The following is a 21161-nucleotide window of genomic DNA, read 5'->3' on the forward strand; positions in this document are numbered from 1 at the left end:
TTCTCCTGTTTTGCCCCTCAGCTCTGGAACTCTCTCCCCAAAGATATCAGATAGTCACACCCCAAACTTCACTGCCGTATAGGGCAATGGGTTGGATTACACTTTCAAATATTTGGAGCCAGATTCTTGTTGGTGGGTTGATGTTGAAGAGCCTCCTTCTTATTGTATAGAAAGCCCTGAGTGCCTTCTCCCTCAGTGCCTTCGCTGCCAGGTCAAAACTCCCGGAAGAGCTGATGGTGAGACCGAGATATGTGTAGCTGGATGTGTGCTGGATGTGTGCAGTTAAATCTCTCTCTCTGCACCCTGGATGCCACAAAATAAATGGGAGCCTATATCCCTATCAATAAAATGCACCCTAATCAGGAAAGATGTTTCTAACTGAAGTACCAGAAAAGCATGCTCTCTCTAACAAGGTTCAAATACTTAGCCTCAGGCAGGTTTGGTTCAGATGCCCAAGAAGTACAGTAAGGGCTCTCGCCTGGCGCAAGCTTTAAGTCCCAACTCCTGCGGACTTCTCTCCTTGTCCCTGCTCTCCTTGCTTCTTCCTTCCTCCTTGTCTCCTCCTCTGTCTCTCTTAAGGTGAACTTATACTGTCTCTCTGCCCTGCTCCTTTGCAATCATTAATCCACAACTTGCCTAGGCATACGAAGATAAACTTTACTATTGTTTCTGCTCAAGGGACCCCCAGACCTCAGCAAACATCCTCTCTCCTTTGACTTTGAAGTATTTACTCTTCCAAATGTCATAAACTTTGTCTAAAATCTAAGACATTTCTAAATCACTTAAAATTGTAACAATATAGAAGGGGTGTTAGTGGGGCCAGCAGGGGGCGCTCACTAATGCCCCAGTATAGTGACAGGGACACTATACTGTAAACAGGTGCCATCCTTCGGCTGAGACGTAAAAATCGAGGGAATTTCTCGAAAACAGTAGGGGTGTAACCCCGGCATCCTGGCCAAATTTCCCATTGGCCGTTACCAATCATGGCCTCCTAATAATCCCCATCTTTGAATTGGCTTCATTACTCTGCTCTCCTCCCCACTGATAGCTGATGTGTGGTGAGCGTCCTGGCGCACTATGGCTGCCGTTGCATCATCCAGGTGGATGCTGCACATTGGTGGTGGTGGAGGGGAGTTCCCATTACCTGTAAAACACTTTGAGTGGAGTGTCCAGAAAAGTGCTATTTAAGCGTAAGTAATTATTATTAATATTGTAATGCTTACAGCCGACAGGTACTGTGTAAGAGCCGGCTTACCAGAGCAGTGACATCAATGCCCTTCCCTGTGATAGCAGGACTACAGCTACTGGGCTGTCGAGAGATCTCTCCTTAGCTCACCGGGCTGGGTCCCTGTTGAGTGACGCGGGAGTCCTGGGTTCGAGCCCCAACAGTGTGGGGCCGACCTAATGCGGCAAGGGCGCCCACCTGAACCCTGTCGCGTTACATTGGTGTTAGGATTGGGATGGGATAGCCCTTCGCTGGGGACGGCGAGTTAAGCGGGGGAGAGTGTAACGCTTACAGCAGACAGGTACTGTGTAAGAGCCGGCTTACCAGAGCGGTGACGTCACCGCCCTTCCCTGTGATAGCAGGACTACAGCTACTGGGTTGTGGAGAGATCTCTCTTTAGCTCACCGGGCTGGGTCCCTGTTGAGTTACGCGGGAGTCCAGGGTTCGAGCCCCTGACGGTGCGGGGCCGACCTAATGCGGCTAGGGCGCCCGCCTGAACTCCCGTTGCGTTACATTGGTGTCAGAGGTGGGCAGGATGGACGTATCGTGGCAGACATTAGCCTATTCTGTCAAGTGCTGGCTGACTAAAAGAGACAGAACCCATTGGCAGTGCACATAGGAAGCCTGAGCAACTCCTGGGTGCGACAGGTGGCCACAGCCATTACCAGAGCTACTCAGTAGTGGTCCCGCCGGTAGAATTGGGGCGACTAGCCGCTACTCCTCATCAGCGGGTGTCCCAGAGAGAGGATACCCTCCCTACGATGGGGAAGCGCCTTGGGAAACCTATGAGGTGCAGTTCCAGCTCAAGGCCCGGACGAATGGCTGGAGCCGGGCGGAGATGGCCGGCTACCTGGCGGCGGCGCTGGAAGGAGCGGCCTGCCAGGTGCTTCTGGACGTCCCGGAGGAGGAATGAGGCGAATATGCAGCGGTGGCAGCAGCTCTCCAACTGCGCTTCGGTGTGGAGGAGGCACCGAACCTGATGCGGGAGAGGCTGGCCCTGTGGCGGCGCCAACCAGGAAATCGACTGGGCCTGGTTACCGCTGATGTCATGTTCCTTGCCCGCCGAGGATACCCAACTTTTCCCCGGGAGGCGCAGCGGGAGATGGCTCTCCAGGCCTTTTTCAAGGCCCTCTCACCCAAGGAGTTGCAGCGCCACGTGCAGCTGGACGCGCCGGCATCGCTGGAGCAATGCCCCATGCCGGCTGTCCGAGGTGGGGACGGAGGAGTCCAGCGAGGGGGAAGAGGAGCCAGCCCGTTCAGCAACCCCCGCAGAACAGCTCCGCACGCTGCTTTGCGACCGCTGCTGGAAGAGGGGACACCGAGCCCAGTTCTGCCGGGCCCCGTACCTCGCACTCCTTGATCGGCATCGGGAAACAGGAACGGGTTGGCTCAGCGCGGGGACGGCCGCCCTTGAACACCTCAACCCCCGCTCCGGAGAGCGCTGTGAAGACCAGCGCCCCTCACTCCACAGTGGGGCGAGTTGGCTGTAGCCGGGGCCTGTACCTCCACTGCCAAATCGAGGACCAACCCTGCCTGGCCCTGCTAGACACCGGTTCATCGGTAACCCTACTCCGGCTGGGCGTCCTCCCCGACACCGAGGGCACCAACCCCCCAGGATAGGAGGCCTCCAGCCTGCAGTTAAGGACCGTGACGGGACTGCTCGCTGCAGTCCGGGGAAAACAGGTGCTTCCTTTCCGTCTAGGTGCAGTGATGGTGTGCACCCCTGCTACCTCTCACCCATCCAGGAGGACTGCATCCTGGAGCTGGACCTACTGAAGCGAGTGGGGGCCAATTTGGACTTGGGCCGGAAAGAGTTGGTGTGGCAGGGGGAGCGACTTCACCTGGTGGAGGGCAGGCCCGGCGAAGGCTGAGGGACACGGGCTTGCTGGAGCCAGGGGAAAAAGAGGCAGACCGGGCCCGTGTAGGGGTCCGTATCAGCGGAGCTGCGAGGGCCTTGATCAGGACCAGCGGCAGCGGCTCCAGGAGCTACTCGCCCAGAAGGAGGACCTCTTTGCGGCGAGAGATGAGGACTGCACCCGTACTGCCCTGGTCCAACACGAAATCAATACCGGCGACGCTCGGCCCATCCGGATCCCATCAGGACGCATGGTTCACGCCAAGCGGACTGCCGCCGAGGAAAAAATCCATGAGATAGCCGCAGTGGGGATGATTGAACCTTCCGTGAGCCTGTGGTAAAAAAAAAGACGGCTCGTGGAGGTTCTGCATCAACTACCGCAAGCGGAAAGATTCCTACCCCCTGCCGAGGATAGATGACGCCCTGGACTACATCACCGGGTCGACCTGGTTCAGCTCCCTAGACCTCCGCTGCGGCTACTGGCAGGTACCGCTAGCTCCCGATGCTCGCCTGAAGACGGCCTTTTCCATCGGCCAGGGCCTATGGCAGTTTACTGTCATGCCTTTTGGCCTGTGCAATGCCCCTGCGACGTTCGAGAGGCTGATGGAAAGGGTGCTGGCAACGGTCCTGCGGAACCAGTGTGTGCTGCATCTGGACGATCTGCTGGTTCATGCCCAGGGTTTCGACCAGGCCTTGACGAACCTCCAGGCGGTGCTGGCCTATTTCTGCCGTGCTGGCCTGAGGCTCAATCCCCGCAAGTGCGAGCTCCTGCGGCGGGAGTTGACCTTCCTGGGGACATGTTGTTGGATTGCAAGGGGTGGCTACGGACCCAGGTAAGGTCGCCGCAGTGCGGGGCTGGCCAACTCCCCGCAACTTTGCGGAGCTGCGCAGCTTTCTGGGGTTGGTCTCGTACTACCGGAGGTTCGTCCGGGACTTTGCCAGCATCGCTGCCCCACTGCACCGCCTCACTGACAAGGGCCGCCGTTTCGACTTGGACTCGGGCTGTGAGACAGCGTTCGGCCGGTTACGTGAAGCTCTGGTGGGGGCCCTTGTGCTGGCCTACCCCGACCCGCGGTTACCGTATGATCTAGATACCAACACGAGTAACTCGGTTTTGGGTGCGATGTTGGCGCAGGAGGGGTCAGATAAGAAGCGCGTAGTGGCCAACTATAGTCGGGCTTTGACTAGGGCTGAACGGAGCTACTGCGTGACCCATCGCGAGCTGCTGGGGGTGATGGCGGCGGTCAACCACTTCAGGCAGTACCTGTTCGGGACCATGCGTTCCTCACCTTGCAGCTCCACTTTAAGGAGCCGGAGGGGCAGATGGCCAGATGGATAGAGATCCTGCAGGAGTATGACTTCACTGTCATGCACCGTGCGGGGTCTCGCCACCTCAATGCCGACACTCTCTTGCGGCACCCCTGTGAGGGCACGGACTGCCACCACTGCGCCCGGCGGGAGCAGCGTGAGGCGGCTGTCCGCACCGTGGTGGGGGTGGGCCTGTCAGACCTGGTGCAGCGACAGGCAGCTGATCCTGACGTGGGGCCAGTGCTCCGCTGGAGGGCAGCAGGAGCGCGGCCTACGCGAGAGGAGCTCGCCCCGCACCCAAAATCCATCAAGGCCCTCTGCGCCCTGTGGGAGGCCTTGGAGGTAAAGGACGGGGTGCTGCGCCGGGGGTGGCGGGTACCCTCCAGTGGCAAGGTACGGTGGCAGCTGATGGTGCCACAGTCGCTCCCCGGGGCTGTGCTCCGAGCGGTGCATGGCCAGCCGGGCGTGGGGCACTTCGGCGGTAAAAAAACTGGACTGGGCCCGGTTACCACTGATGTCATGTTCCTCGCCCGCCGAGGATACCCAACTTTTCCCTGGGAGGCGCAGCGGGAGATGGCGCTCCAGGCCTTTTTCAAGGCCCTCTCACCAAAGAAGTTGCGAAGCGCCGGCATCGCTGGAGCAATGCGCCCTGCTGGCTGTCTGAGGTGGCGACGGAGGAGTCCAGCGACGGGGAAGAGGAGCCAGCCCGTTCAGCAACCCCCGCGGAACAGCTCCGCACGCTGCTTTGCGACCGCTGTGGGAAGAGGGGACACCGAGCCCTGTTCTGCCGGACACCCGTACCTCGCAATCCTCGATCGGCATCGGGAAACAGGAACGGGTCGGCTAAGCGCGGGGACGGCCGCCCTTGAACACCTCAACCCCCGCTCCGGAGAGCCCTGTGAAGCCCCTCACTCCACAGTGGGGCGAGTCGGCTGTAGCCGGGGCCTGTACCTCCACTGCCAAATCGAGGACCAACCCTGCCTGGCCCTGCTAGACACCAGTTCATCGGTAACCCTACTCCGGCCGGGTGTCCTCCCTGACACCGAGGGCACCAACCTCCCAGGATAGGAGGCCTCCAGCTTGCGGCTAAGGACCGTGACGGGACAGCTCGCTGCAGTCCGGTGGAAACAGGTGCTTGCCTTCCATCTAGGTGCAGCGACGTGCGCCACCCCTGCTACCTCGCACCCATCCAGGAGGACTGCATCCTGGGGCTGGACCTACTACAGCGAGTGGGTGCCAGTTTGGACTTGGGCTGGCAGAAGTTGGTGTGGCAGGGGGAGCGACTTCACCTGTTGGGGAGCAGGCCCGGCGAAGGCTGAGGGACACGGGCTTGCCGGAGCCGGGTGAAAATAAGGCAGACCGGGCCTGTGAGCCGGTGAGCGAGCGTGCGTATAGAGGTCCGTATCAGCGGAGCTGTGAAGGCCTTGATCTGGACCAGCGGCAGCGGCTCCAGGAGCTACTCACCCAGAACGAGGGTCTCTTTGCGGCGAGAGATGAGGACTGCACCCGCACTGCCCTGGTCCAACACGAAATCAATACTGGCGACGCTCGGCCCATCCGGATCCAATCGGGACGCATGGTTCACGCCAAGCGGACCGCCGCCGAGGAAAAGATCCGGGAGATGGCCGCAGCGGGGGTGATTGAGCCCTCCGTGAGCCCATGGTCGGCGCCAGCTGTACTGGTAAAAAAAAAAGACGGCTCGTGGAGGTTCTGCGTCAACTACCGCAAACTGAACGAGGTCACCCGGACAGATTCCTACCCCCTGCCAAGGATAGATGACGCCCTGGACTACATCACCGGGTCAACCTGGTTCAGCTCCCTAGACCTTCGCTGCGGCTACTGGCAGGTACCGCTCGCTCCAGATGCTCGCCTGAAGACGGCCTTTTCCATCGGCCAGGGCCTCTGGCAGTTTACTGTCATGCCTTTTGGCCTGTGCAATGCCCCGGCGATGTTCGAGAGGCTGATGGAAAGGGTGCTGGCAACGGTCCCGCAGAACCAGTGTGTGCTGTATCTGGACGATCTGCTAGTTAATGCCCGGGGTTTCGACCAGGCATTGACGAACCTCCAGGCGGTGCTGGCCTGTATCCGCCGTGCTGGCCTGAAGTGCCAATCCCCGCAAGTGCAAGCTCCTGCAGTGGGAGGTGACCTTCCTGGGATATGTTGTTGGACCGCGAGGGGTGGCTACGGACCAGGTAAGGTCACTGCAGTGCGGGGCTGGCCGACTCCCTGCAACGTTGGGGAGCTGCGCAGCTTTCTGGGGTTGGTCTCGTACTACCGGAGGTTCGTCCGGGACTTTGCCAGCATCGCTGCCCCACTGCACCGCCTCACCGACAAGGGCCACCGTTTAGACTGGACCTTGGGCTGTGAGACAGCGTTCGGCCGGTTACGTGAAGCTCTGCTGGGGGCCCCAGTGCTGGCCTACCCCGACCCGCGGTTACCGTATGTCCTAAATACCAACGCGAGTAACTCGGGGTTGGGTGCGGTGTTGGTGCAGGAGGGGTCAGATAAGAAGCGCGTAGTGGCCAACTATGGTCGGGCTTTGACTAGGGCTGAACAGAGCTGCTGGGTGACCCGTCACGAGCTGCTGGCGGTGATGGCGGCGGTCCACCACTGTTCGGGACCATGCGTCCCTCAACTTGCAGCTCCACTTTAAGGATGGTGCGATGGATAGAGATCCTGCAGGAGTACGACTTCACTGTCATGCACCGGCCACGGCGCTGGAGGGGCCGCTGGCGGTGGGCCTGTCAGACCTGGTGCAGCGACAGGCAGCTGATCCTGACGTGGGGCCGGTGCTTCGCTGGAGGGCAGCAGGAGTGTGGCCTACGCGAGAGGAGCTTGCCCTGCACCCAAAATCCGTCAAGGCCCTCTGCGCCCTGTGGGAGGCCTTGGAGATAAAGGACAGGGTGCTGCGCCGGGGGTGGCGGGTACCCTCCAGTGGCAAGGTACGGTGGCAGCTGATGGTGCCACAGGCGCTCCGCGGGGATGTGCTCCGAGCAGTGCATGGCCATCCGGGCGTGGGGCACTTCGGCGGTAAAAAAACCCTGCAGCGTCTCTGAGGCCATGTTTATTGGGGTCTTTGCCACCGGGACGTGGAGCGGTATTGCCGAATGTGTGTGGTGTGTGTGGCGCCGAAGAGCCCCCCCAGAGCGCTCTCGAGCCCCCCTCCAACATCACCAGGTGTTGGCTCCCGTGCTGCCCTACCCTGACACGTGGTTACCATATGTCCTAGATACCAACGCGAGCAACTTGGAGGTGGGTGCGGTGTTGGTGCAGGAGGGGCCAGATAAGAAGCGCATAGTGGCCAACTATAGTCGGGCTTTGACTAGGGCTGAACTGAGCTATTGCGTGACCCGTCGCGAGCTGCTGGCGGTGATGGCGGTGATCCACCACTTCAGGCCGTACCTGTTCAGGACCAGGTTCCGGTTGAGGACCGACCATGCGTCCCTCACCTTGCAGCTCCACTTTAAGGAGCCGGAGGGGCAGATGGGGCTATGGATAGAGATCCTGCAGGAGTATGACTTCACTGTTATGCACCGTGCGGGGTCTCGTCATCTTAATGCCGACGCTCTCTTGCGGCGCCCCTGTGAGGCCACGGACTACCACCACTGCGCCCGACGGGAGCAGCATGAGAGGGCTGTCCGCACCGTGGCGGAGGCGAGCGCCGCAGCCAAGGCGCTAGAAGGGCCGCTGGGGTTGGGCCTGTCAGACCTGGCGCAGCAACAGGCAGCTGATCCTGACTAGTGGCCGGTGCTCTGCTGGAGGGCGGCAGGAGTGCGGCCTACGCGAGAGGAGCTCGCCCCGCACCCAAAATCCGTCAGACCCTCTGCACCCTGTGGCAGGCCTCGGAGTTAAAGGACGGGGTGCTGCGCCGGGGGTGGCGGTTACCCTCCAGTGGCAAGGTACGGTGGCAGCTGATGGTGCCACAGTCGCTCCGCGGGGATGTACTCCGAGCGGTGCATGGCCATCCGGGCGTGGGGCACTTCGGCGGTAAAAAAACCCTGCAGCGTCTCTGAGGCCATGTTTATTGGGGTCTTTGCCACTGGGACGTGGAGCGGTATTGCCGAACGTGTGCGGTTTGTGTGGCGCAGAAGATCCCCCCAGAGCGCTCTCGAGCCCCCCTCCAACATCACCAGGTGGGGGCTCCCATGCTGTCCTACCCCGAAACGCGGTAACCATATGTCCTACATATCAACTCGAGTAACTTGGAGGTGGGTGCGGTGTTGGCGCAGGAGGGCCCAGATAAGAAGCGCGTAGTGGCCAACTATAGTTGGGCTTTGACTAGGGGTGAAAGAGCTACTGCGTGACCCGTCGTGAGCTGCTGGCGGTGATGGCGGCGGTCCACCACTTCAGGCCGTACCTGTTCAGTACCACGTTCCGGTTGAGGACCGACCATGCGACCTTCACCTTGCAGCTCCACTTTAAGGAGCCGGAGGGGCAGATGGGGCTATGGATAGAGATCAAGCAGGAGTACGACTTCACTGTCATGCACCGTGCGGGGTCTCGCCATCTGAATGGCGACGCTCTCTTGCGGCGCCCCTGTGAGACCACGGACTGCCACTACTGCGTCCGACGGGAGCAGCATGAGAGGGCTGTCCGCACCATGGTGGAGGCGAGCGCCGCGGCCACGGCGGTAGAAGGGCCGCTGGGGCTGGGCCTGTCAGACCTTGCACAACAAAAGGCAGCTGATCCTGACTAGTGGCCGGTGCTCTGCTGGATGGCAGCAGGAGTGCGGCCTACGCGAGAGGAGCTCGCCCCGAACCCAAAATCCGTCAGGCCCTCTGCGCCCTGTGGCAGGCCTCGGAGTTAAAGGACGGGGTGCTGCGCCGGGGGTGGCGGGTACCCTCCAGTGGCAAGGTACGGTAGCAGCTGATGGTGCCACAGTCGCTCCGCAGGGATGTTCTCCATGCGGTGCATGGCCAGCCGGGTGTGGGGCACTTCGGCAGTAAAAAAACCCTGCAGGGTCTCTGAGGACATTTTTATTGGGGTCTTTGCCACCGGGACGTGGAGCGGTATTGCCGAACGTGTGCAGTTGTGTGGCGCAGAAGATCCCCGCAGAGCGCTCTCGAGCTCCCCTCCAACATCACCAGGTGGGGGCTCCCATGCTGGCCTACCCCGACACGCGGTAACCATATGTCCTAGATACCAACGCGAGTAACTTGGATGTGGGTGCGGTGTTGGCGCAGGAGGGCTCAGATAAGAAGCGCGTAGTGGCCAACTATAGTCGGGCTTTGACTAGGGCTGAAAGGAGCTACTGCGTGACCCGCCGCGAGCTGCTGGCGGTGACGGCGGCGGTCCACCACTTCAGGCCGTACCTGTTCATGACCAGGTTCCGGTTGAGGACCGACCATGCGTCCCTCACCTTGCAGCTCCACATTAAGGAGCTGGAGGGGCAGATGGCATGATGGACAGAGATCCTGCAGGAGTACTACTTCACTGGTATGCACAGTGCGGGGTCTCGTCATCTGAATGCCAACGCTCTCTTGCGGCGCCCCTGTGAGGCCACGGACTGCCACCACTGCGCTCGGCGGGAGCAGCGTTAGGGGCTGTCCGCACCGTGGTGGAAGCGAACGCCGCGGCCACGGTGCTGGAAGGGCCGCTCGGGTTGGGCCTGTCAGACCTGGCGCAGCGACAGGCAGCTGATCCTGACGTGGGGCCGGTGCTCTGCTGGATGGCAGCAGGAGTGCGGCCTACGCGAGAGGAGCTTGCCCTGCACCCAAAATCCGTCAAGGCCCTCTGCGCCCTGTGGGAGGCCTTGGAGTTAAGGGACGGGGTGCTGCGCCGGGGGTTGCGGATACCCTCCAGTGGCAAGGTACGGTGGCAGCTGATGGTGCCACAGTCGCTCCGCGGGGATGTACTCCGAGCGGTGCATGGCCATCCGGGCGTGGGGCACTTAGGCGGTAAAAAAACCCTGCAGCGTCTCTGAGGCCATGTTTATTGGGGTCTTTGCCACTGGGACGTGGAGCGGTATTGCCGAACGTGTGCGGTTTGTGTGGCGCAGAAGATCCCCCCAGTGCGCTCTCGAGCCCCCCTCCAACATCACCAGGTGGGGGCTCCCATGCTGTCCTACCCCGAAACGCGGTAACCATATGTCCTACATATCAACTCGAGTAACTTGGAGGTGGGTGCGGTGTTGGCGCAGGAGGGCCCAGATAAGAAGCGCGTAGTGGCCAACTATAGTTGGGCTTTGACTAGGGGTGAAAGAGCTACTGCGTGACCCGTCGTGAGCTGCTGGCGGTGATGGCGGCGGTCCACCACTTCAGGCCGTACCTGTTCAGTACCACGTTCCGGTTGAGGACCGACCATGCGACCTTCACCTTGCAGCTCCACTTTAAGGAGCCGGAGGGGCAGATGGGGCTATGGATAGAGATCAAGCAGGAGTACGACTTCACTGTCATGCACCGTGCGGGGTCTCGCCATCTGAATGGCGACGCTCTCTTGCGGCGCCCCTGTGAGACCACGGACTGCCACTACTGCGCCCGACGGGAGCAGCATGAGAGGGCTGTCCGCACCGTGGTGGAGGCGAGCGCCGCGGCCACGGCGGTAGAAGGGCCGCTGGGGCTGGGCCTGTCAGACCTTGCACAACAAAAGGCAGCTGATCCTGACTAGTGGCCGGTGCTCTGCTGGATGGCAGCAGGAGTGCGGCCTACGCGAGAGGAGCTCGCCCCGAACCCAAAATCCGTCAGGCCCTCTGCGCCCTGTGGCAGGCCTCGGAGTTAAAGGACGGGGTGCTGCGCCGGGGGTGGCGGGTACCCTCCAGTGGCAAGGTACGGTGGCAGCTGATGGTGCCACAGTCGCTCCGCAGGGATGTTCTCCATGCGGTGCATGGCCAGCCGGGTGTCGGGCACTTCGGCAGTAAAAAAACCCTGCAGGGTCTCTGAGGACATTTTTATTGGGGTCTTTGCCACTGGGACGTGGAGCGGTATTGCCGAACGTGTGCGGTTTGTGTGGCGCAGAAGATCCCCCCAGAGCGCTCTCGAGCCCACCTCCAACATCACCAGGTGGGGGCTCCCGTGCTGGCCTACCCAGACACGCGGTTACCATATGTCCTAGATACCAACGCGAGCAACTTGGAGGTGGGTGGGGTGTTGGCGCAGGAGGGGCCAGATAAGAAGCGCATAGTGGCCAACTATAGTCGGGCTTTGACTAGGGCTGAATGGAGCTATTGCGTGACCCGTCGCGAGCTGCTGGCGGTGATGGCGGTGGTCCACCACTTCAGGCCGTACCTGTTCAGGACCAGGTTCCAGTTGAGGACCTACCATGCGTCCCTCACCTTGCAGCTCCACTTTAAGGAGCCGGCGGGGCAGATGGGGCTATGGATAGAGATCCTGCAGGAGTATGACTTCACTGTTATGCACCGTGCGGGGTCTCGTCATCTTAATGCCGACGCTCTCTTGCGGCGCCTCTGTGAGGCCACGGACTACCACCACTGCGCCCGACGGGAGCAGCATGAGAGGGCTGTCCGCACCGTGGCGGAGGCGAGCGCCGCAGCCAAGGCGCTAGAAGGGCCGCTGGGGTTGGGCCTGTCAGACCTGGCGCAGCAACAGGCAGCTGATCCTGACTAGTGGCCGGTGCTCTGCTGGAGGGCGGCAGGAGTGCGGCCTACGCGAGAGGAGTTCGCCCCGCACCCAAAATCCGTCAGACCCTCTGCGCCCTGTGGCAGGCCTCGGAGTTAAAGGACGGGGTGCTGCGCCGGGGGTTGCGGATACCCTCCAGAGGCAAGGTACGGTGGAGGCTGATGATGCCACAGTCGCTCCGTTGGGATGTAATCCGAGCGGTGCATGGCCATCCGGGCGTGGGGCACTTCGGCGGTAAAAAAACCCTGCAGCGTCTCTGAGGCCATTTTTATTGGGGTCTTTGCCACTGGGACGTGGAGCGGTATTGCCGAATGTGTGCGGTTTGTGTGGCGCAGAAGATCCCCCCAGAGCGCTCTCGAGCCCCCCTCAAACATCACCAGGTGGGGGCTCCCGTGCTGGCCTACCCCGACACGCGGTTACCATATGTCCGTGATACCAACGCGAGCAACTTGGAGGTGGGTGGGGTGTTGGCGCAGGAGGGGCCAGATAAGAAGCGCATAGTGGCCAACTATAGTCGGGCTTTGACTAGGGCTGAACGGAGCTATTGCGTGACCCGTCGCGAGCTGCTGGCGGTGATGGCGGCGGTCCACCACTTCAGGCCGTACCTGTTCAGGACCAGGTTCCGGTTGAGGACCGACCATGCGTCCCTCACCTTGCAGCTCCACTTTAAGGAGCCGGAGAGGCAGATGGGGCTATGGATAGAGATCCTGCAGGAGTATGACTTCACTGTTATGCACCGTGCGGGGTCTCGTCATCTTAATGCCGACGCTCTCTTGCGGCGCCCCTGTGAGGCCACGGACTGCCACCACTGCGCTCGGCTGGAGCAGCGTTAGGGGCTGTCCGCACCGTGGTGGAGGCGAACGCCGCGGCCACGGTGCTGGAAGGGCCGCTCGGGTTGGGCCTGTCAGACCTGGCGCAGCGACAGGCAGCTTATCCTGACGTGGGGCCGGTGCTCTGCTGGAGGGCAACAGGAGTGCGGCCTCTGCGAGAGGAGCTTGCCCTGCACCCAAAATCCATCCAGGCCCTCTGCGCCCTCTGGGAGGCCTTGGAGGTAAAGGACGGGGTGCTGCGCCGGGGGTTGCGGATACCCTCCAGTGGCAAGGTACGGTGGCAGCTGATGATACCACAGTCGCTCCGCGGGGATGTACTCCGAGCGGTGCATGGCCATTCGGGCGTGGGGCACTTCGGCGGTAAAAAAACCCTGCAGCGTCTCTGAGGCCATTTTTATTGGGGTCTTTGCCACCGGGATGTGGAGCGGTATTGCCGAACGTGTGCGGTTTGTGTGGCGCCGAAGAGCCCCCCCAGAGCGCTCTCGAGCCCCCCTCCAACATCACCAGGTGGGGGCTCCCGTGCTGGCCTACCCCAACACGCAGTTACCATATGTCCTAGATATCAATGCGAGTAACTTGGAGGTGGGTGCGGTGTTGGCGCAGGAGGGGCCAGATAAGAAGCGCGTAGTGGCAAACTATAGTTGGGCTTTGACTAGGGCTGAACGGAGCTACTGGGTGACCCGTCGCGAGCTGCTTGCGGTGATGGCGGCGGTCCACCACTTCAGGCCGTACCTGTTCAGGACCAGGTTCCGGTTGAGGACCGACCATGCGTCCCTCACCTTGCAGCTCCACTTTAAGGAGCTGGAGGGGCAGATGGCATGATGGACAGAGATCCTACAGGAGTACGACTTCACTGTTATGCACCGTGCGGGGTCTCGTCATCTAAATGCCGATGCTCTCTTGCGGCGCCCCTGTGAGGCCACGGACTACTACCACTGCGCCCGACGGGAGCAGCATGAGAGGGCTGTCCGCACCGTGGCGGAGGCGAGCGCCGCAGCCAAGGCGCTAGAAGGGCCGCTGGGGTTGGGCCTGTCAGACCTGGCGCAGCAACAGGCAGCTGATCCTGACTAGTGGCCGGTGCTCTGCTGGAGGGCGGCAGGAGTGCGGCCTACGCGAGAGGAGCTCGCCCCGCACCCAAAATCCGTCAGACCCTCTGCGCCCTGTGGCAGGCCTCGGAGTTAAAGGACGGGGTGCTGCGCCGGGGGTGGCGGTTACCCTCCAGTGGCAAGGTACGGTGGCAGCTGATGGTGCCACAGTCGCTCCTCGGGGATGTACTCCGAGCGGTGCATGGCCATCCGGGCGTGGGGCACTTCGGCGGTAAAAAAATCCTGCAGCGTCTCTGAGGCCATTTTTATTGGGGTCTTTGCCACCGGGATGTGGAGCGGTATTGCCGAACATGTGCGGTTGTGTGGCGCAGAAAATCCTCACAGAGCGCTGTCGAGCCCCCCTCCAACATCACCAGGTGGGGGCTCCCATGCTGGCCTACCCCGACACGCGGTAACCATATGTCGTAGATACCAACGCGAGTAACTTGGAGGTGGGTGCGGTGTTGGCGCAGGAGGGCCCAGATAAGAAGCGCGTAGTGGCCAACTATAGTCGGGCTTTGACTAGGGCTGAAAGGAGCTACTGCGTGACCCGTCGTGAGCTGCTGGCGGTGATGGCGGCGGTCCACCAGTTCAGGCCGTACCTGTTCAGGACCAGGTTCCGGTTGAGGACCGACCATGCGTCCCTCACCTTGCAGCTCCACTTTAAGGAGCTGGAGGGGCAGATGGCACGATGGACAGAGATCCTGCAGGAGTACGACTTCACTGGTATGCACCGTGCGGGGTCTCGTCATCTGAATGCCAAAGCTCTCTTGCGGCGCCCCTGTGAGGCCATGGACTGCCACCACTGCGCTCGGCGGGAGCAGCGTTACGGGCTGTCCGCACCGTGGCGGAGGCGAACGCCGCAGCCACGGTGCTGGAGGGGCCGCTGGGGTTGGGCCTGTCAGACCTGGCGCAGCGACAGGCAGCTGATCCTGACGTGGGGCCGGTGCTCTGCTGGAGGGCAGCGGGAGTGCAGCCTACGCGAGAGGAGCTTGCCCTGCACCCAAAATCCGTCCAGGCCTTTCTGCGCCCTGTGGCAGGCCTCGGAGTTAAAGGACGGGGTGCTGCGCCGGGGGTGGCGGGTACCCTCCAGTGGCAAGGTACGGTGGCAGCTGATGGTGCCACAGTCGCTCCGCAGGGATGTTCTCCGAGCCGTTCATGGCCAGCCGGGTGTGGGGCACTTCGGCGGTAAAAAACCCTGCAGCGTCTCTGAGGCCATTTTTATTGGGGTCTTTGCCACCGGGACGTGGAGCGTTATTGCCGAACGTGTGCGGTTTGTGTGGCGCAGAAGATCCCCCCAGAGCGCTCTCGAGCCCCCCTCCAACATCACCAGGTGGGGGCTCCCATGCTGGCCTACCCCGACACGCGGTAACCATATGTCCTAGATATCAACGCGAGTAACTTGGAGGTGGGTGCGGTGTTGGCGCAGAAGGGCCCAGATAAGAAGCGCGTAGTGGCCAAATATAGTCGGGCTTTGACTAGGGCTGAAAGGAGCTACTGCGTGACCCGTCGTGAGCTGCTGGCGGTGATGGCGGCGGTCCACCATTTCAGGCCGTACCTGTTCAGGACCAGGTTCCGGATGAGGACCGACCATGCGTCCCTCACCTTGCAGCTCCACTTTAAGGAGCTGGAGGGGCAGATGGCGCGATGGACAGAGATCCTGCAGGAGTACGACTTCACTGGTATGCACCGTACGGGGTCTTGTCATCTGAATGCCAACGCTCTCTTGCGGCGCACCTGTGAGGCAACAGACTGCCACCACTGCGCTCGGCGGGAGCAGCGTTAGGGGCTGTCTGCACCGTGGCGGAGGCGAACGCCGCGGCCACGGTGCTGGAGGGGCCGCTGGGGTTGGGCCTGTCAGACCTGGCGCAGCGACAGGCAGCTGATCCTGACGTGGGGCCGGTGCTCTTCTGGAGGGCAGCAGGAGTGCGGCCTACGCGAGAGGAGCTTGCCCTGCACTCAAAATCCGTCCAGGCCCTCTGCGCCCTGTGGGAGGCCTTGGAGGTAAAGGACGGGGTGCTGCGCCGGGGGTTGCGGATACTCTCCAGTGGCAAGGTACGGTGGCAGCTGATGGTGCCACAGTCGCTCCGCGGGGATGTACTCCGAGCGTTGCATGGCCATCCGGGTGTGGGGCACTTCGGCGGTAAAAAAACCCTGCAGCGTCTCTGAGGACATTTTTATTGGGGTCTTTGCCACCGGGACGTGGAGCGGTATTGCCGAACGTGTGTGGTGTGTGGCGTAGAAGAGCCCCCCAGAGCGCTCTCTTGCCCCCCTCCAACATCACCAGGTGGGGGCTCCCGTGCTGGTCTACCCCGACACGCGGTAACCATATGTCCTAGATACCAACGCGAGTAACTTGGAGGTGGGTGCGGTGTTGGCGCAGGAGGGCCCAGATAAGAAGCGCATAGTGGCCAACTATAGTCGGGCTTTGACTAGGGCTGAACGGAGCTACTGCGTGACCCGTCGCGAGCTGCTGGCGGTGATGGCGGTGGTCCACCACTTCAGGCCGTACCTGTTCAGGACCAGGTTTCGGTTGAGGACCGACCATGCGTCCTTTACTTTGCAGCTCCACTTTAAGGAGTCGGAGGGACAGATGGTGCAATGGATAGAGATCCTGCAGGAGTACGACTTCACTGTCATGCACTATGCGGGGTCTCGCCATCTCAATGCCGACGCTCTCTTGCGGCGCCCCTGTGAGGCCACGGACTGCCACCACTGCGCCCGGCGGAAGCAGAGTGAGGGGGCTGTCCGCACCGTGGCGGAGGTGAGCACCGCGGCCACGGCGCTGGAGGGGCCGGTGGGGGTGGGCCTGTCAGACCTGGTGCAGCGACAGGCAGCTGATCCTGACGTGGGGCAGCTGATCCTGGAGGGCAGGAGGAGCCCGGCCTATGCGAGAGGAGCTCGCCCCGCGCCCAAAATCCGTCAAGGCCCTCTGCGCCCTGTGGGAGGCCTTGGAGGTTAAGGACGGGGTGCTGCGCCAGGGGTGGCTGGTACCATCCAGTGGCAAGGTACGGTGGCAGCTGATGGTACCACAGCTGATTCCCGGTGCTGTGTTCCGAGCGGTGCACGACCAGCCGGGCGTAGGGCACTTCGGCGGTAAAAAAACCCTGCAGCGTCTCTGAGGCCATTTTTATTGTCGTCTTTGCCACCGGGACGTGGAGCAGTATTGCCAAACGTGTGCGGTGTGTGTGGTGTAGAAGGGCCCCCCCGAGCGCTTTCGGGCCCCCCTCCAATATCACCAGGTGGGGGCTCCTATGGAGCGGGTGGGGGTGGACGTTTTGGGCCCATTTCCGCGCACCGAGGCCGGGAACCGCTACGTCTTGGTGGCCATGGACTATTTTACGTCCTCCCGGACCAGAGTGCCCCCACGGTGGCCGATGCACATCTGGAGGGGATGTTTTCTAGGCTGGGGGTGCCGGAGGAATAACTTCAAGTCCCAGGTCTATGCCAGAGTGTGCCAGCACCTGGGGATCACTAAGACGCGGACCACCCCGCTGCATCCCCAGAGCGACGGGTTGGTGGAGCGGTTTAATCAGACGCTCACCACAGAGCTGGCCGGTTGCGAACACGGGGGAGAGTGGTGGTCCTGCACCGAGACCACCTGGACCCGTACCGAGCCCGGGAGGAGGAGCCGTGTGGGGAGGCTCTAGAGGAGCAGCTGGGGCTGGAGCCGGCCGATAGTAGGGCGTCCGTGGGTCGCCAGCCGTCACCGCAGCGCAGCAGCCGCTCACACAGGGTTCCACAGCTGTTAGCCGAGTACGAGTACAGCCTGAGGGGGGTGTTCAACGTCGGCAGGACGCCAGATGCTTCAGGTTGGGGCAGTGTAATGTCCTCGCCTGGTGGTGAGGAGGAAGCGCCCCTAGGCACTCATAGTACAGCTGGGCATGCTGGGAGTTGTAGCCGGGGAGAGTCTGAGGGTCAGCACGATGACCAGCAGCTGACCCTACCTGTGTAAATAATGTCATAGCAGTTCTAGTGTCCTGTGTAGTCTTATAAGTGTATAGCGTGTTGTTAAGTAATTACAACTCTAAAGATGTGTACGTGTTCCTCAGTCTCCTCATGTGAGTGTATATCCTGTGTTTGGTTTTGTGGTTGTTAATGAATAAAGCTATCGCTTGGTTTGTTAATCGCGTTTCCACTGGTCCTTTGTTCTTAGAAGAACCTGTAAATGCTACAATATTATAATATTGTTAATATAGCAAGTCTCCTTTTATTATTCCATGGCTTTTGTATTGACAATGACATTGTAATTAAATGTGTTATTGCTATATGTATTTTAATTTTGGCTTTAATTTTTCCTTTCTGTTAGATCACAACACAATTATTTACGAATCACTCGCATTCTGAAGAGCCTGGGTGAACTTGGATTTGAGAGCTTCAAACCTCCACTAGTCAAACTGCTTCTGGAAGAAGCACTGGTAGAGGAGACAATCCCAAATATGAAACATAGTGCCCTGGAGTATTTTGTGTACACCATCAGAGATAGAAAGGAGAGAAGGACCCTTCTGCGCTTTGCCCAGCTGTACTATCGCCCTGCTGATCAATTCATCTGGGGGCCTCCAATGAAGAGGAATCCTGGAGGCAGGGCTTGCTCAACACAAGACAAAAGTGCAGTTCAATCAAAACCAGTAAAAGGGGCTTCTGCTAGCAGCCCTTCTTCACAATCTAATAGTGACAAAGCAGAAGATAACAGGAGTGACAAGACAGAAGACAGAAACCAGAGAATTGCAGAAATCCAGGGGAGTACAGATGGACCCCTTTCTATAACAGAAGAGACGCCAGTTTCTGAGGAAGACAGGGATAGTCAGGAGGGCAAAGTAGCTGCTGAAAATAGAGCAAAACAGTCAAACAGCTGTAAGATAAAACCACAGTTTGAGGGAAAAGTAGAGAACAAAATTAGAAAGGACAGAAATGAGTACATAGACCCAATTTCTAAACATTATTAGGGACTTTGGAAGATTTCCTTTCTCTACAACAATGCGATGACTGTAGCAATATTTTGTGAAATGGCTTGTGAAAAGTATAAAAAAGGCAAATGAATACCATTGGAAACCATTGGATCTTTTGGGATTCTAAAATTCACCTTTATGTTTTTGTTACATATTGAAATGTTAGTTTTAACCTTTTGATGTAGTTCCTTATTGTTCAAGTCCCCAAATCTTCTTATCCCTCAAAAGGACCATAGCACATATATGATATTAAAAAGAAACCTGAATTAATAGAAGCTTCTGTACAAAAAGCATGTTTTATTATTGAGTCTTCCATTATAAAGACCTGTTTGCCATTGTTGAGAAATGTTCCTAGTTGATAATTCTTCAAGCTGCTATACAATGTGAAGATATAATCACTGTCTATAATATGTTTAAGATTTGTACTGTGGGTATAAATTGCATTACATATTTTAATTTATTATCAATGTTTAACAGGCTTAAATAATTATGGCAGTGCTCCTAGTACTGAAGCTGCTGCATTAATTTAACCATGTCATTGCATCTGTTCATTTGGGAGCCTATGTCTAAAAATATGAAGTGCCTCCTTTTTTATATACTTCTCATTTAGTGTAAAAAAGCTATAAAAATGGATCTTTAACTTCTTTTACAGGTTTAAATTCTTGATTGGACAAAGTGTAGCATTTTGTGACAAGAACCCTCCATACCTAATTCCTCCATTTAAAAAACACATCCGTACTCTTACTTTTAACTGATAAAAGAAAGTATAAAAATAAAGTGCAAATAAAATTTTTGCACTTAAGAAGAAGTGGCTTCTAATGAAATAAGAAAGGTATTACTGTATGTAGATTTGTGTTTATACTTTTTTCTGCTAAGATGAGAGTTTTTCAACCTGAATTAATCTTTCAAGCAGCCACTTTCTCATTATAATCCAAAAAATCTAAATACTATAGATATTGTTAAGGTGTAACAATCAGACAGGCCAAAAGATTGGTTGTTTGGTTGGTCAATTATAAACTGAAAAAAACTTGACATTGTTCTACACTTGGGTGAAATAGTTGCCTTTGTGTCCAGGGAGGTCTGGATAATCTAGATGAGGTCAGGATTTAGGAATGTGTACTACATAATGGTATTTGGAACAATAGGTTTATTCCATACCGAAAAGAAAGAAAACAACATTTCAGCTGTGGAGCCTTCTTCGGGTGTTCTTTCTTCTCTTTTCAGCATGGAATAAACCTATTACTTGTTCCTTTGCAGGCTACACATGCTGACACAGCTACCCACCTGAACTGAAATGGTATTTGTTGCATAGTTCAGAAGAATTGAAGCACAGGTTATGCAGTGCAATGATGTACTAAAATATAGACTGACTAATGCAAAAATGGTACACAGATACACAACTTTTTTGTAGAGTGCAGTGACCTAGATTTAATGTTTATTGCATCAGCGCTTGAGCCTTTGAAAGATTTTTTGTCCATGTGCCTAATCTGTATGTAGTTGTTTTATGAAAGAAATGTACAAAATGTTGTGCACTTTATGTTTTAGTATCTATACCATATATATGTGGTAGTAGTTGTAACCAGTTTCTGCATTTGTAAGGTGCAATAATTGTATTTTATGATTCTGTAATTGTATGGCATTGTAATGCCAGTATTGTCAATAATGGCAAAAATGATTTTTCTTGCTTACTGCCATATAAAAATATTTGAAATTTTAATGTTATTAGTTGTCTTTTCATTCAGTTTATTCTATTAATCAAAAACCTATTTACAATAAATATCCATACAGTGCAGTTTAAAATGGTTATGAAAAATAAAAATGGCCAGCTTTCAGAGATGATATCAAAACCAGGGTGTAGTCTTTAAGGAGTTATATCCTTTTTTCCAGAAATCTAAATGAGATTCTGACTAAAAGTGGTTGGGTAGATGGAAACATTTCATGTGAAAGAAACTAAATTCCTCTGTGCATTAAACAGGTTTCACGAGGAATGACAGCAGCCGAAAGCTTGGGAGAAATTAGAATCGTTTATTGAGATGTGGAGATTTGGCGTAACCCGCTTGGCTGAGGGCCAACCTCCCGGCCGTTGGACGGGGAGGATAGGACCCCCATGCGACCAATGGAGTAGCTGCAAAGGTGGAGAGGGGGTGGAGGAGGGATGCAGAAAACGAACGAGGAAGAGGAGAGGGTGACATTTGATATATATGGAGACCGGTTGCTTACATCAGGATTAGTGAGAATCGCAGCAGCTGTGTCGAATGAGCGCGGCTGCCTTCATTCCTCCCAAACTTTCATTAAAAACTCAATTTCACGAAGAACGACAGCAGCCAAAAGCTTG

General features: G+C 57.7%; 1 protein-coding gene across 1 annotated transcript in view; it reads left to right on the forward strand.

The window, feature by feature from the left end:
• ogfrl1 (opioid growth factor receptor-like 1) overlaps positions 1-20543 on the forward strand; it is a 40105-nt gene extending 19562 nt beyond the window's left edge. The window contains exon 7 of the mRNA XM_015363215.2: positions 18187-20543. Coding sequence (XP_015218701.1) covers positions 18187-18823 — 637 coding nt within the window. The 3' untranslated portion in view covers positions 18824-20543. The remainder of the gene's footprint in view (positions 1-18186) is intronic.
• Positions 20544-21161: the final 618 nt, after the last annotated feature.

The sequence above is a fragment of the Lepisosteus oculatus genome, chromosome 17, assembly GCF_040954835.1.
Source record: "Lepisosteus oculatus isolate fLepOcu1 chromosome 17, fLepOcu1.hap2, whole genome shotgun sequence".
Taxonomy (NCBI): domain Eukaryota; kingdom Metazoa; phylum Chordata; class Actinopteri; order Semionotiformes; family Lepisosteidae; genus Lepisosteus; species Lepisosteus oculatus.